At 35.6% G+C, this 16,820-nt stretch overlaps 1 protein-coding gene across 2 annotated transcripts; it reads left to right on the top strand.

Moving 5' to 3' along the window:
• The first annotated feature begins 4,925 nt into the window (after nucleotides 1-4,925).
• Nucleotides 4,926-16,492, top strand: lnp1 (leukemia NUP98 fusion partner 1). Of its 2 annotated transcripts, none has more exons than XM_042512005.2 (4): nucleotides 4,926-5,424; nucleotides 9,327-9,572; nucleotides 10,952-11,050; nucleotides 12,756-15,086. In XM_042512005.2, exons 1-4 carry the CDS (start codon nucleotides 5,239-5,241, stop codon nucleotides 12,921-12,923), a joined length of 699 nt encoding a protein of 232 aa, XP_042367939.2. In that variant the 5' UTR covers nucleotides 4,926-5,238; the 3' UTR covers nucleotides 12,924-15,086. The 2 variants fall into 2 exon arrangements, with proteins under 2 accessions (XP_042367939.2, XP_087934163.1); XM_088078037.1 differs by lacking the exon at nucleotides 12,756-15,086 and adding an exon at nucleotides 15,097-16,492 and having other exon boundaries at nucleotides 4,930-5,424.
• The last annotated feature ends 328 nt before the right edge of the window (nucleotides 16,493-16,820 follow it).

The raw sequence follows: 16,820 nt of genomic DNA, 5'->3' as shown, positions 1-16,820 counted from the left end.
TTAAAATTATGTCACATAAATGTATATTTTTAAGGCCATTCTCTGGTTATTTTTTTTGTGTGTGTTAATTTCAAATAACTGGCTTGTAACTTTTTACTAATTTCTTGTAAAAAAAAATATTTATGCATAAATAAATAAACAAATAAATCTAATTTTCTCGACTTTCTGGTAAACAACAATTTGAGCTGAAATAAAAATTGTGCCAAAGTTATAATAATTATTCACTTTATCTGCGTGCAGGTTGACTCCAGCCACTAGGTGGCATTGTTGCTGACTCTCCCTCTGAACCACTCTTGCTCAGACATCCTCACTTGAATAATAATTGCTGCGTGTATATTGTGCATGTTCTCGTTCTTTACGAAAATACTTTGTAGAAAATGCTTATTATTGATAGAAATACTGCTGAAATTCAGTCTAATAGTTTCCAACAGTGAAGGATATTTTCCTTTTTTAAATTGCACATGTTTTCCAGACTCAAAACCAATGCCCTACATTCTGTCAGGATCAGTGTTGATTTATCATTTCAGTTGGAGTGTATTTGTGTCTTTGCCAGGTTCAGTCTCCTCTGCGTCCCATTTCAGAGCTCTGTGCTGGTCTGTGTGGACGGCTCTGCAGCCTGACTGCTCAATTTGTGCCCAAGGACATCTGTCCTCAAACAGAGATCAGCAATGAACAGTTTCCAAAGTCAACTGTATTTGGCTGGTTAGAGAAGAGCCTATGTTATGAAGAGAAACACAGACTCCTGATAGGACAACTGTTCCCTCATGAGGGGAAAATGCAGACTGTCTGGCACATCATGTTCTCTTTTGGATTTGCACTAAAATAAAAAGTGGCGTTTTTGTTCTTAATAAACATATTTTTTTAAATTTATGAATTAGGAATGAAAGATGTAGAAATTGTGTACTTTTTAATAATAATAATAATAACTTTATTTATGTAGCGCCTTTAACAGAGTTTACAAAGTCCTTTGACAAAGCAAAGCAGAAATGGGGTACACAGACGGCGATACAAAAACAGAAAACCAAACAGTCCTATTAAAAACAAGGGTAGAGTTAGGATAAAGTTAAAACCAGATGACAAATAATGCAAGATGCAGGATACATGATGTCAGTATAAAATAATATAAAGAAATATATCAAAAACAACAACAAAGGAAACAATAAAAGCAATCAAACCACAAATGAAAGGAAATAAAATTTAAAAAAAGTAAATTAAAAAGGTAAAAGAAATTTTGGTCTATTCTGGTTAAATAGTTTAACACATGTCGCTGACCCCAAAATAGTCCATTCTACATTGACACAGCAGCCTGTTTTGAAAAGTAAATAAACTAGTTTTGCCACTAAAAATATATGTAACACACGATGAGACACAATAGCTTTGCATCTTCCATGTGATGAAGTTGCTGATGTTGTTGCGTTAAAGAGGTGAAGAGGGGCGACTGACAGAGGTCACAATAATAATGTCTGATCTTCCAGCTATTCCTGACTGTCTGTGTGTTATTCCTGTAAAATGTGTCTGCTATTGTTAGCACAGCCCGGCTTAGTTTTAGCCGCCCGGTGCCGCCTGATGTTTGGTAGTCTGTGATCACTGGGAAATGTTTGTGCTGCTTTAATGCTGAGAAGTGAAATGCTTTGGAAATCTTTTAGGATCAACTGCGTAAATACTCTTAATTGTTCCAGTTAGATAATTTAATCAGATTAACTTCAGATGCTCCTGCAGGTATACAGTTTGTTGTTGGCCTCGTATTGTCTGGTTTATTGGTTCCAAAAAATGTATTTTCTAATACTGTTTAGTAGATTTGTCACACACACACACACACACACACACACACACACACACACACACACACACACACACAGAGTAATTGCCTTGAAAAATGTAACCATGTATAGCTATTAATCTTAATTTCTATTTACTTTACATGTAATTGTTAAGTTTACTTGAAATTAAGTTGTATTTACTGAATTTTGGAAAGTTGTTGCAACTTAAAAATAAAAAGTGAAATTATCTCGTTCTTTCTAAGTGTTAGAAACTTCAGTTAACCAAGTTGGTCTGACTTAATTTGATCATGACAAAGTGGATTTTGCCAGTGATGAAGTGAGGAGATCTGCAAGTTCTGTTTTGTTACCATGTTTAAGTAAATACAAACATACACACTCTCCATATTACTCAAAGGGTTACTGTACTATACAACATAATATCTCTGGAACTCTCTAATGCCCAGTCAAATGAAGCCATGGTAAATAAGCTTTGGCTAAGGTAATGGAAAAGGTCAGGCAAATTTGTTTTTAAAGAATCAGCTTGGTCATTATTATTTGATTTACTATACTAAATGTGTTTTGTTTTCTGTTTTGTTTTGTTTTTTATACCTGTTTAAATTTGTAAAACATGTGGGCACATATGCATGAGATGCGGCTATGTGTATATGATTTATATTATACAATGCACAAAAGCTAAATTAGAATTTAATCACAAAAAATAAAATAAAAAAAAGAATATACCATCACGATTAACTAGTTTGCAACCAGCAGAATGCAAACATATATAGCACAGCAGACCTAGTTTACTGAAGTTGTGAGCAGTTGGATGATTGATTTAATTAAACTTGTCATTTTTAAGTTGCAACAACTTCACAATATTAAATTAATATAACTAAAAAATCATATAATAATATATTTTAATATATTAATATATACAATTAAATATATTGTTAACATAAATTAAGACTAATAGTTATATGTACTTAAATTTTTCATGCAGTCAGTATTAGAGAAAAGGCAGACGGCCGATATCTCCAACACTGTGACTCACTAAAACAATCTAGATTTATAAATAGCACTACAGCTAAGAGGGAAAACATGTGGTGTTGGTTTTGGGCTGAATTGTCCCCTAAAGGCACTAAAAACATGTCAATTTGACTAATCTTTCTAGATCTATAAACCACTGAATGATATTCAAAAAAAATTTGCATGGAAGATTTTTAAAAAATCTAATATCTTTTTGGGATATGTACAAAGACTTTATTGTTATTTCGTTATTCTTTGTTGTTTGAGATCAGGTGCGACCTTACCTGGCTTCCATCTTTGGAAAAACAACAGATTACTGTAATCTTGATTTAAGGTTACATGATAAAGCAGCGTGGATGTCTCATAACGGCACTCCACCAGATTAGTCTCCTCCTGGAGACTCAGCTCCCTGAAATGATTAACAGAAGTTTTAACATTTCAGTTTGTGAAGGTGTGAGGGAAGATTTTGTTCATGTTCAAGTGTGCGTTCCATATTAAGAAATTCCTCTAAACCTAGGGCTGAAAACATAAGGCAAAAAAACTTTTAAAAGTGGTTATTCATCTGATATTTACTTTGCAGCTTATACATAATTACCATGCAAAGTTTTTATGCAAACAAAAACTTAAAATACAAATTATACATTTAGAAAACTGTATGAGAATATAAGTCACTGGAGTGATATAACAGGATATGGTAACTTTAAATAACACGCTCAGTGACACACGTGTCTCTTATGTCACTTTCAGAGCGCTCCGATGACTCGTGTTGAACACTTTAAGACTCGACTATGACTCTGTAGCATCCTGCATGTTTAATGCTGGTAATAATATGTTCTTCACTGAATTCACTGAAATAAATAATATGTATTAAATCAGATGTTCACAGTCAGATTCTCTCATCCTCAATTAATCTGCACAATTTATGGTTTGTTTGGGTTTTTTTGTACTTTTGGGACTAAACAATGTTTGTATAAAAAGAGAAATACTGTCCTCCAAACAACTTGTATTCAAATATGAGATTGAATTTTATATGTGTGAGTGGATTATTAGACAATAAGTCCCTGAACACAGACATGCAAAAGGCCCCACCACTTCTCTAGACACACAGACTTTGTGCTGGTTTTGCTTATTTTTTTGTTGTCATTGTAATTTTGCATTTCTTTATAGTCGTTATACATCTTTTTGGTCATTTTGTGTCTCTTTGTATTTATTTTGTGGCTGTTTTGCATCTCTTAGTAGTAAATTTGTTTCTCCTTGTAGTCACTTTGTGTCTTTTTTGTCACTTTATGTCTCATTGTCTTCAATGTTTCTTTAGTGTCTCGCAGTCGTTTTGTGTCTCTGTCATTTATTGTGTCTTTTTGGGTTGTTTTGTGAGTCTTTAAAGTTGTAATCTGAGATCATTTTGTGTCTTTTTTTGGTTATTTTGTGTCTTTTTTGGTTATTTTGTGTCTGAGATAATTTTGTGTCTTTTTTGGTTATTTTGTGTCTTTTTTGGTTATTTTGTGTCTGTTTGAGATAATTTTGTGTCTATTTTTGGTTATTTTGTGTCTCTTTGAGATCAATCTGTCTATTTTTGCTTGTTTTGTGTCTCTAAGGTTATTTTGTGTCTTTTTTGGTTGTTTTGTGTCTCTTTTTAGTTGTTTTGTTTCCACTCTGTGATACGTTTGTCTATTTTTGTAATTTTGTGTTTCTTCATAGTTGTACTGTGTGTCTTTGAGATAATTTTGTGTTTATTTCTCTTCGTGGCTAATTCATGTTAATTTCAGTGACATTTAGCAGGAATCACAGATACATTGGTTCCAAATTGTGCACATGTTGCTTTTCCAGTTGCTGACAATTGCACTGAAGAGATTTGAAAAAAATAAAAAAAAACAAAGACAAGAGGGAAGTAAATATGATTCAGTAGTGCCATAGTGCAATATAAAGGATGCACTCCCTCTGTCGTGTATCACACAGGCCCCGGGCTCACAGTGCAGCAGACAGGAGAGCCTGCACTCCATAATTATTGACAGGTTTGACGTACTCAGCGAGTGGAAAGTATGGGGAAATTGGAGTTTCAGTTGTCTAGCCCCAGGCCCATGACTGTAATGGAAAAGCAGTAGTCACATCAGCCACCCAGATACAAAATACTATACACTCCTCTCTGCCTCCCGCCTCCCTGCTCATTCCCATCACCTCCAGTTTTACTTTCTACCAGCTACGTTAAATAGATTAGAGCGGATTCACTTGTGTAAAGACTCCAGGAAAAGCTCTGCTGTTTATTTTTGGATCATCCAAGAATAACACAACTAAAGCGAGAGTGGTGCAGGCTGCACAGGGATCTGAGTTTACCTTTGCTTGTGGGATTGTTGTGTGGTAGAGCAGCCAGTCAGTCACAGGCTCAGTAGGTCAGCTCACTGGGCTGAGATCACACTTTCATTTGTTGGACCGGGACTCCCTGCACAACTCCGGCATGTCTCTCAGACTGCTGCCTGCTTTCGTTGTGGATAACGATGACGATGATGACGGTAACTTCACAAAATGGATGAGCAGTTACTGGGGTCACGGAGCAGAAGGTGGACACTTCAGAGAAAGGAAGCGCAGTTTCAGAAGAACTGCAAAAACACAAGCTGACCGAAGAGCATCACTCCCAACTGTGGTAAGAATCACCAGCACTGAATGGATGCATGCATGTGTGACTTTGTTTAGTGCACAAAATGTATTTGCACTGATATATAAACAGCTGCAACACACACGTTCCTACTGTGCAATATTGTAACACTTACTGTGCAAAAATATTTATCTATTTCTGCATTTTTCCAGTGAAAATACTACTCTACTACAATTATCCTGTGCAACTATTAATACATGAAGTATCTGTATATGTGTTGCAAGTTTTTTAAGCTGCTTTAACGTGTGTGTGTGTGTGTGTGTGTGTGTGTGTGTGAAATTAACCCTTAGGAACCCAAGCAAGAGGCAATGAGCAACTTAACAAGACATAACCCAAAAATAAACATGAAATTAGTAAAACGTAACAAGAAAATTGCCTGAAAATGAGTAAAAGAAAGAAAGAAAGTAAAAAAAAAAAACCTAAAAACAAAAACAAACAAGAAGATGCTCTAAAAAAAAGTGCTGAAATTTGAAATCAAGTATACATTTCCTACCTTTGAACCCCCCCCCCTTTTAAAAAACAAATTGTCATTTAATGTTTCATGTCACCTCTTACTAGTTGCAATTAAATGTACATTTCTTGCCAAGCTCCCTGAATCTTACTGAATCTCCCTGATTCTCCCCCATGTTTTCAGGAGAAATCAGACCTTTTTTCTCAGGTTTTACAAGGTTAAATACCTTGTGAAAAGTGTCTGAAAACAGCACAAGAAAACTGATGTCGATCCAGTTTTTAACGGTCTCATCTTAAGTTTTTCCTCTATTCATAAAACCTGTCTTATCACAGCACAAAGAGCATTTTAAACTGACGTAAACTTCTTAATGCAACTACCTTCATGAACCAAACTGTGTCAGTTTGAAAACATATAAAAATATGGACAGTATATTTAGGTGATGTTGTTGTAAAAGAAACAGAGCATGATCTTATTTATATTTCAGCAGACAACGATGATAGATTAATGCATGCGAACACTGTGCAGACGTGGAAAACCCACACACTGGTATGAGCGCTATGCCGGCTCTGTAGGTCTGTTAATGTGTTTAGTTATAGGGTGTCCTGACCTGTAATTTGTGTCCACCAACCGAAATACATCAATGATGTCTGCTGATGCACAAGTACATGATGCTTACACACAAACACAGACATGCACAGATATAAACAACATACAGAAACATGAGTTTATTTAACTCCCTCTACTGTTTTTTGGCAAAATGCAAAATTTCAAAAGAAAACCAACAAAGTGCAGTCAGTAACGCTGTGAGTGTCTTACTAGTGAGTACTAGTTCTCTGTAGTACTTTACATCACTGTGGTCGAACAGTGACCACCTGACTAGACTCAGTTCACTGCTTCACTATGATTTGATTTCACTTGATTTAATTTGATTTCACTTTAAAAATTCTGAAATGTATCATCCCAGGATGATTTAACATAAACACAGAAATACAAAACAGCCATCAGACTCAGTTCAGTGTTCCACTGTGATTGATTTGATTTGACTTAATTTAATTTAATTGTCAAAAAATAAATAAATCGGATGTTTGTTAAGACATCAACTGTTTCACATAAACACAAAGTTACAAAACAACATTTAACCAAACTACAAAAACATACAACAAATGCTGAAAATACCACCAAACATTTCAAATAGTGGATGGCTCCCTGTGTCACACACTTGTTGTGAACAACAAGTGTGTTACCAAAATGTAGACATCAGCCTGTGTGCTTTAGATGGATTTGTGTCGGGATGAGCACAAGTGAGTGTACGCGTAATTTATCTGTGTTTCCACACAGGAAGTGTTGTTGGCATATTGTTATATGATTAAATCTGCACTAACGTTTTGCTCACATTTGAAGGAACCAAAGAAAATCATCTCAGAGTTAACTGGTAAATTTTGTGGGGGAACAAAAGCAGCTGATAAGAGACATGAGGACACATGCTGATATAGATCGGGCTCTAGATGGAGTCAAAAAAAAGCCCTGATGGCTGCAGCTCAGCTGAAAGTTTGATTTTTTTTCAATGTGAAAGCTTCTGCCAACAGAGGACAGATGAGTCACATGACCCAACAATGACCCAGCTATTAATCCATAAATCAATTGATAAACTGTATATGTACTGTATGCAGTGTTTTTACACACTGTTCATGGACTCAAATATACAATCAGAGAATAATTTCTAAAGCTTGAAAATAAAAAAAAACAATAAAAAGAGTGAGAAGAATTAAGAACACATACACTTTTTCTCGCTTCACACACACACACACACACACACACACACACACACACACACACACACACACACACTGTGACACAGAATCACTCATTACTACACATTATGCTCACATATGCACTCTTTTGCCATCTACTGTAATTTAAATGCTTTTTACGACATCAATTGCACGTCTGTCTGTCCTGGAAGAGGGATCCCTTCTCAGTCGCTCTTCCTGAGGTTTCTACGTTTTTCCTCGTTATAGGGTTTTTGGGGGAGTTTTTCCTTAGTCGTTGTGAGGGTCTAAGGACAGAGTGTCATATGAGCTTTATAAATAAAATTGACTTGACATGTATTCTGCTAATGCTACCACTGATAATCATAAGGATATAGTATATTGTGTACTGGATATATGTTCATGTTTTAGGATAAATACATTATAAATACGCTTCACACCACCACCAAGCACCACTGCACTGACTTATTTAAGCTTTACCTTTGAGACTTACAGGCATATTACCGAAATACATCCACAACATTGAAGTGAAGAGACACATAAATCGCCCAAACTTTTCTTTATCTAAGCCCTGTTATAAATACAAGCTGACAAAAACTAATATTAATTCTACAGATTTTAGAAAGCGTGGAAGCCCTTAATCACGTGGTTGGTTAACCAGTTTGTACTTATCTTTTGTCAAATCAATGCAAAATGTAGCTTTGTAACTTATGATAGTGTTGACTATCTTATCATCTTTGGGTTATTATTGGTTTTCTTTCTTTCATCTTCTTTTTTTAAAATTTGATTTCATTTTTAAAAATGTCGTATTATTTATTTATTTATTTATTTTCAAAACAGAATTGTGTCGCTTATCATATTAATGATGCTTTATATTAAAAATTAAATAAATTGATTGGTTAAAAAAATATATTAATAAATACATAAATAATCAAAGTAATTTGTATAAAAACAGACATAAATACACGTATAAAAAAAGAATAAATGAATAAATTTAGGTAGTTTATTAGATAAACTATATATACTTCAGTCTAAATGATTAAATATCTTAAACTGGGAGAAACTGCTATCAGGTATGAGGGATAATTTTTAGTTTTGAGACTTAAAATTCATTAAAGAAGATCTGTGTAAGAAACTGGTAAAGAAGGTGGACATTTACTAAACAGTAGGATCAAAATAACAGATGCTATTGAATTGCACTGTGGGAAATGTAGGACTCTGCTGTATCAAGTCTGATTAAATGCATATTTTTCCTTAAGTTAATTTTATCATCAACAAACCTAATTAAAGTTAGCAGTGACTGATGAGAGTGGACCAAGTCAAAATCAGAATATTAACTTTTATTAGCTTTATTCTGACTGCACCCTCAAAAAAAAACAACAAAAAAAACTGTTTTGTAACTTATGTGTAATCTGATTACTGCTGTTGTGTAAATCATCAGTGAACTGAATGACCCGAGTCGAGAGGAAAACTATAATTAGATTGGTGCTTTACAAACACGTTGCTTAAGAATATTAAGAGTGATTAAGTGAACTGACAGACAGACGCTCAGCCTGGTCGTCCGCCTGTCTGCTTTTATGTTCTCACAGTTGATCTTATGAGAAACTTTCACGTTTCTCTTTGAGCTGAGACTGAAGTTGTGTAACAGCACTCTTCCTCCTACTCCACAGTCACAATTAGACGCCATGAAGCTCAACAAGCTGCACGCAGCGACGATGGCTCCCAGCCCGAGCCACATCAAAACCAGGGAGGAGAAGGGGGAGACCAGGCCCCACCAGAGAGCTCGCCGCTCCTCCTCAGACGACAACAGCCGCCCCAAGACCGCCATCCCAGAGAACCGCATCACCACCATCCCCGAGCTCACAGAGTCACTGGAGAAGAGACTGATTCTCCGGGACAAGAGGACCATGTCTCTGGTGAGCTGGGGTATTATAAAGTTCAAATTTAAGCAGTTTATACAGTTTTTTTTTACTGGCCAAGTGTGTTTTAGATTAACCTTTTAACTGGAGGGTGAATCAGGTTTTACTCTAATCGGGTATTATGAAGCCCTTAAAGAGCTTCTAAAGAGCATTATAAGGTGTATTATCTTAGTATATTGACAGGATTATGGACGTGTCCCCAAAACTCATATTATTTATTGTAAAGTCCACAGTATATTTTGCTGAGGTGTAAGAAGTATTCAGATCTTTTACAAAGTAAAAGTCCTGCAATCAAATGTTTACTATCAATCAACCAATAAATATGACAATATTATAAATAATCTAAATCATTATTTATATAAATGATATGTAAAAAGAAAAAATACAGGAATAAAAATAAATAAATAAAAGAGTAAATGAATGTGTAAATAAATAAAATAAATGAAGAAATGAATGCAGAGACTGGTACCTCACAGTGACACAGAAACACAGACATAAATAAACATATATAAGATCTTTATCTAATTGTGTCCTGTTTAGTTAATTTAAAAAATATGATTTTATCCATTTATTTCCATATTTATTTCAACATTTGTTTATTCTTATTATTTTTATTTATCTGCAAAGAAACTCATGTTTCCAAATAAACACAGTGGAGTAAAAACTACCATACTGGCCTACTGGCCTAAGATGTAGGGGAGTATAAGTATAAAATGAGTATACTCAAGTAACTACCTCAAAACTGTGCTTACTTGAGTATATGTACTTATTTCACCACTGATCTTTTCTGATACTGTCAGGACAAAGAAAAAGATTTTTCACATTTTATGAAAGGGACAGATCACTGCTGTATTTTACACATTGGTATTATTTAAACATTTCACAATTTTGTAGTTTTAACTTTTTTGTTAATTTTTATTTCTGGTAATGTAAAAAACAGTTTAAGTTAATATTTACTTTCTGAAGTTTTCTGTTGTTCAATATGACAGGGAAAACAGACTTCTCTGTATGCTCACACTGCGTATACATACTGTATATTTGCTTTTCATTACAGCATACAGTGCATTTATAGTTTGCATTATTCAGATTCGGATTTCTAGAGAATGATCTGTGATTAAATGTGTACTGTAGCCAACAAAGCTTTCAAAAGGAGCTAAACTGTTGTATGTTTTTTTTTGTTATCAACTTCAAGCTTCTTTTTCCATTCACTCTTTGAAAATATATTTGTGTTTTGCCAGTACACTGGAGTTGTGAAAGTAAAGTGCAAGCATTAATACTTTAAATATACCAGATTAACTGCTAATTACTGTAGTATTTCATTAAGGTCAGAAGTTGAGCTTTAAAAACAAAGTTGATTCTTTTTTTTTCTTTTACAGATTGAGGACGACAAGTTGTGCCTGATCTGTCATGAGGACATGAAGAATAATGGAGGAGGAGTTCAAGAGCTGCACTGCACACATCGCTTCCACAAAGAGGTAAAACATATTTTACAGGTCGTACTCACTGCATGTCTCCTCATGGGCGGGTTATGAGACAGTGGGATCTGTGGACACAGGGCATCTGTGTTGTTTAGTGTCTTTTTCTGGTTGTTGTGTCTTCCTGTTGTCATTTTGTGTCTCTTTTTGGTACTCCTCCTGGTCGGTACACATTAATATGAGTAACATTTTGTAAGTGAAGGTCATGGGTGTCCCTGACTAACTCAGTCTCCAGAAATAATGTTCATGTTGTACGCTTCTGCAAACCAAGAATATGTTACATTTTCCCATGATTTTGTCTCAGATAAAACCTTCTCAACAACGCTGTGGTGAACATCTGATTAGGTTGAGCTGTTAAAAACACTTTGTCGTGGTTTAGATGAAATCGTGCTTCGTCTTAAAACACGCAGTTTTGTGCACAAAAAGCTGATGGAAAAGCAGGAATGGGTCAGTAAAAAAACACGAAGGTTTGAGGGCTCAAATGCTGAAAGGAAACCTGGTGATGTTTTGTGACGCATTTACATGCAAAATTTAGTCAAGCTACAGTTAAAGCTCAATTAGGCCATTTAATTTAACTACTGTCCTTGTCCCAGTATACAAGCACCGGGGGGGGGGAATCGATTTATTGATGGAAATCTGTCCGACTCCTCCACAGCAGGTGGAGATATGACCCCTTTCAGCTAGTTGGAATAAATTTGTATTTTATATACAGTCTATGATTTGGACCAAATCACAATCAAAACTGTTTATTTACAAAACCTACTATTTACTAACTACAAAACCGCTGCGTCACTTAAACTGATATGGTGGGGTGGGACTTTTTTATTTAAAATAAATATAAAATACGACCTTTTCAAGTTGTATGTCTTTCACCTAAGCTAAGATTTAAAAAACATGTTTAATTTAATTGATTTAACCCCTTCTCAGTGCTTATATTTATTTTAATGCCTGACCCGTTTTACAGTACGGAGGAACGCCGAGTCCAGCTCAAGTCCAACTGAGGCGTTAACATGATGGAAGAAACAATTTCAGATCTTATTAATAGGATGTGCTAGTCCGATTTCTAAAAAAAAATGCAATGTACTCTGATGCAATGTACTCTTTCAGTCGGATTAACATGTTAAAATGTATTTTAAAAGTTCCGTTTTAGTCGGACTAACACAATAATTTAAGTTTTTCTACCATCATGTAAACACACTGACTGCAAAAACAGTGTTGTTGGTTTGTTGGCCCTCCATATGGAACAGTAGTCTGCAGGTTTACAGCAGTCTCACCTAAGTGTCACACCATCCTCCTTCCCCTCCACCACCTGATGACAAAATCAGAAACTTTGATTGACTACATATAATTAATACAAAGGTAACTTATCTGTGGTTTGCAGGAAGGTACAACGCAAACGTTTTTTTCTGGTAACAGGGCTGTCCTGACTCTTTGGGTTGCTGGGCCTGTGCCTGTCAGGCCTGTTCAGTAATCTGCCCACGTGTCTCCTCTACAATGTATTTACCTTCCCATTGCAAAGCAGCGTTCACTCCAATCCCTGCATGTCAGACCCTGCATTATCAGATCAAACAGGCATGATTGCAGCTCTTTCCCGGATATGCATGATGTGAAGCGGTATGAAAACACTGGTTTGAAACCTTTCATGGAGCGCCCTATCAGCTGAGGACTGACTTATCACGATGTCTCCGTTTGGTGGGTGCTGAAGGCGGCTCGGAGGTCAGAGCAGGGTCGGCCCCGCAGCGGCAGCGAGGCGGCGGCCTGTCAGCTGAGGAAGCTCTCAGATGAGAGGAGGAAGTCTGCAGACGGACCGATCTCCATGGAGAAGGAGCAGCACACGCCCCGCCGTCAACTCTCCCTGCGGAGACATCGCTGATATCATTCTGTGAAGGGAGGAGGTGTCCTGTCATCCGTGTAAAAATGGAAAAATGGAAACTTTGAGCCAAACGTCGGGACTGTCTGCTGAACTTTGTGAAGTTCACGTGTTAAAATCTCAGGGCCTTGGCTGTGCCTGACCTACAACTTTCCACTGGATCCCATCACCGCGTCTGCCACTCTGTCTCCTCAGTGTCAAAAGCCAAATTTAGGAGGATGTGTAAATCAGAATTTAAATAAAAAGAAACGGTAAAACATTTTAAAAATCAAATCTTTTTGCCTAAAATAAATGGGATTTCAAAAATCCTTGTTAGAAAAAAACCTGAGTATGAAATGAAAAGAAATGACAAGTGCTTAAAGTTTCCTGCTTGTGTTTGCTTTACGTACTGTCACATGGAAATATGTGCTGGACCTACTTTAACAGTGGTAAAATATATATGTGCCTCTTTTATAAATGAGATTAGAGCTGCAGCTAATGATAATAATGATAAATGATAATGATAAAATTTTAAAATAAAGAAAAAATTGAAGGCAATGAGCAACTTAAGAGGAAATGACCCAGAAATTAGCAAAAAAAAGTCAAAAGTACAAGAAAATAACCTAAAAATTAGTTCTAAAAAAATCTAAAAAAAAAAAAAAAAAAGTAAGAAATCTATCAAAAAAGAAGAAAAATACAAGGAAGCAAAAATTCTAACAATTCTATAATAATCATATAATTAAAAATTATAATAATTATGTAAAAATAATTCTAAATACATAATAATGATATGCTGAAACAGTTCTGCAGATATTTTTTCCTAGCTCTTTATTAAAGTGATTTTCCAAAGCTACAAATTTCTTGCAAATTTCGTGACTTTTTCCCCTATGCTTTTTGAAAGAGTTCAAAGGTTTAAATACTTGTAAAAGGCATGTGAATGCAGCACAAGAAAAGGGAAGCTGATTCAGGTTTGAGAGGGTTAACGATGAATCTGTATATTATTTTCTTGACTGATTGATTTATCGTTCTGATCTGCAGAACATTTGAAAACAACCTGGTCTCACTCCAAACTTGTCAAATATCAATGCTTGGTCAGTGACCAGTTGGTGTCAGATACCGACGAACAGAAGCATCTTCAAGTGGTGGCATGAGAAGCTCTTGACGGCGTCATTTGAAAACTGTCCTGCTAACTGCCGTAATAACAAGAGCGAGAGGCGAGATTAATGGGTCAAACAAACTCTGGACTTTTACGTGCGAGCCCACTGTTCATGTGTCAACACAGGGTGTTAGTATGTGTAGGATACTATGCTGGTGACATATGTCATGTGATGTAAATTAACATAAGTTATAAATGTACATATTCTAATATTTTTAATACTAATGTATCTTTTTTCTAAACCAAACTACATTCTCTTATTGACCTAACGCAACCATGTACTTTTTCTTGCCTGAAATTTCCAAAGGAGATAAAAATAATAATAATAATAAAAAATGCTTCATAGTATTATAGAAAGCATGTCATAATGTTCTTTTTCATGTAAAGGTACTTTTTGTCCAATTAGGACTCATAGTTTTTAACTTGACTTTGACCTCAAGATATATGCCAATATCTTTCTGGTTACATTCATCAAATGAGTATCACACAAGGAGATTAACCAAGAGCCTTTCTGCACAACAATAATGTGATTTCAATAGCGTGGAAAGTAAAAAAAAAAAAATTTAACTATGTGATTAAAGTAGATCTAATTGATTTGGTCCAGTTTATTTGGGTGTGTCTTTCCTTTTACTGTTTCCAGTAACTTTTAGTCGTTGTTGCTCAAAATTGAGACGTATTTGATGCACGTTTTTGTGTTCAGTCATGACTTCAGTGTATGTATTTTGTCTTGTAACAGAAAAAAGTCCATAAATAACCAAGAAAATAAAGTCTGAAGTTTTAATGTATGTACTTTGGAGCCTGCTTCATAATGTGCTTGGACTCTTTTATAACTGCACTCCTGACAACAGGGTAAAGCATGTGACAACTCCTCACGGCTCGGGGTCAGGGTCATCCTGTCGTGCATATGCTTTCTATAGCATGTTGGAAATTAGCTCCTGGCATGAGGGAGAGAAATCAATACCTGCATTAATCATAAACATTCAGCCTGAGTGAAAAATAGATGCACCAGATATTGTAACATATTTTTAAAATGTGTTTCAGTGCATGGAGCAGTGGCTGTGGAAAAAACAGACGTGTCCTGCATGCCGTGTCCATGTGTTCATGCCGAAGCCCCTCTACTGGTCTTCGTCCCGCATCAAAGTCCCATAACAGTCCAGGACCCACACCTGCCATGCCTGCATGTGACACACTGACCCTCCACCTCCTGCATGAACTCCCGCTGCTCCTTCATCAGCATGTGAGGTTTTACTCAAAGCAGCACTCGATTTTAAATCCTCCTCGGTGTTTGAAACACTCTGCACACTGTGTGAGAGTCAACAGCCCCTTAATAAGAGAGAGAACTTGAAATTTGATGCACATTTGTTAAATTTCATCAGATAAGAATTTAATGTCTGAATTAATGACCAAATATGAGTTTTTTGTCAGATAAGAAATGCAAAATTACAGAGCAGATTTCCTTAAGATTTATTATATATATCATGTATTATTGTTATTATTAATATTATTATTATATTTTATTTATTTATATTCTTTTTATACTTTTTTATTTCTGCACATCTTGTTTACCTTAAAGGAATAATTTGTCATTTTGGAATTGATTTGCTTTCTTGGCGAGACTTAATTAACAATATCTTAAATATGAAGGTACACCCATATTGAATTTTAAGTTAAATGACATTTTGCAGATGTTGGGTTTTGTCCTTCATACCTCATGGCTAAATGTCAGTATTTTTCATCAAGATGACAATGGCATGAGACATTTGGAAGATGTGGACTTAACACAACTTGAAAGGAACAAAATGTCCGAATCATCTTATGTCAGTATTCTACATCAACTGTCTAGGCATTAGACAATTTCCTGGCATTGAATTTTGGTCACCTGAGGTCACAACCTAAATTTAACCAAAAATCAATGTCAAAATACATTGGTGACCAGTTGGGCTGACTTCCTCCACAGCCACATAGCAATAACCATGGCCATTTAATGCACTAACAGTGTTTTAAACACGCTGGTCGATATACCTTTTGTACCCGTATCTATGATTTCTTTAACTTCTGATAATTCCCATTAAAAGAGACCCCATTGTGCTCATTTTTGGTATCAAATTTCTATTTTGGGGGTCTACTAGAATAGGATTTCATGCATTACTGTTCAAATAACGCATTATGTGTCTCTGATTGGTCATCTGGGAGCCCAGTCTGCTCTGATTGGTCAGCTGGCTCTCTCTATGCATGTTCTGTTCTATATGTTACATTGTGATGTCACCAAGTTACAGAAGTAAACACTGAAACTCAAATGAGCTGTTTCAGGCAGTTTAGGAGCAGAGAGAGCTCCCTTTGGCTTTGAGTTTGGGCTTTATTAGCCTACTTAAGAATCTTTTTACAAGCACAAAAATACTACACAAAACAATAAAGACACCTATGGACCTCTCTCTGAGCTGAGTCTTTAATGAAGTTTTGAATGAATGAATGAATAAAGAAAAAGAAAAAACTGCATGATAGGTCCCCTATAATGGAGTGTTATCAGGTGGTAGCATTGTAGTCAAGACCATACTAACCGAGACCAAGACTTGACTGAGACCAGAGTGTGCCAAGCCCGAGTGTACACACACACACACACACACACACACATATATGTATATATAAAATAAAATAAAAATAATTTTTAGCATTTTGTTGTGGGTTTTTTTTAGCTCATTTTGTTGTTGGATTTGTTTGGGGGGGGGGTTGTTTTTACCTTTTTTCATATTTTAAGGTAATTTTTT

The sequence above is a fragment of the Plectropomus leopardus genome, chromosome 5, assembly GCF_026936395.1.
Source record: "Plectropomus leopardus strain MGB_pleo_1.0 chromosome 5, ASM2693639v1, whole genome shotgun sequence".
In the NCBI taxonomy this organism is placed as follows: Eukaryota; Metazoa; Chordata; class Actinopteri; order Perciformes; family Serranidae; genus Plectropomus; species Plectropomus leopardus.
The sequence above is the reverse complement of the archived record's forward strand: the minus strand, read 5'-3'. Positions and strand labels throughout refer to the sequence as shown.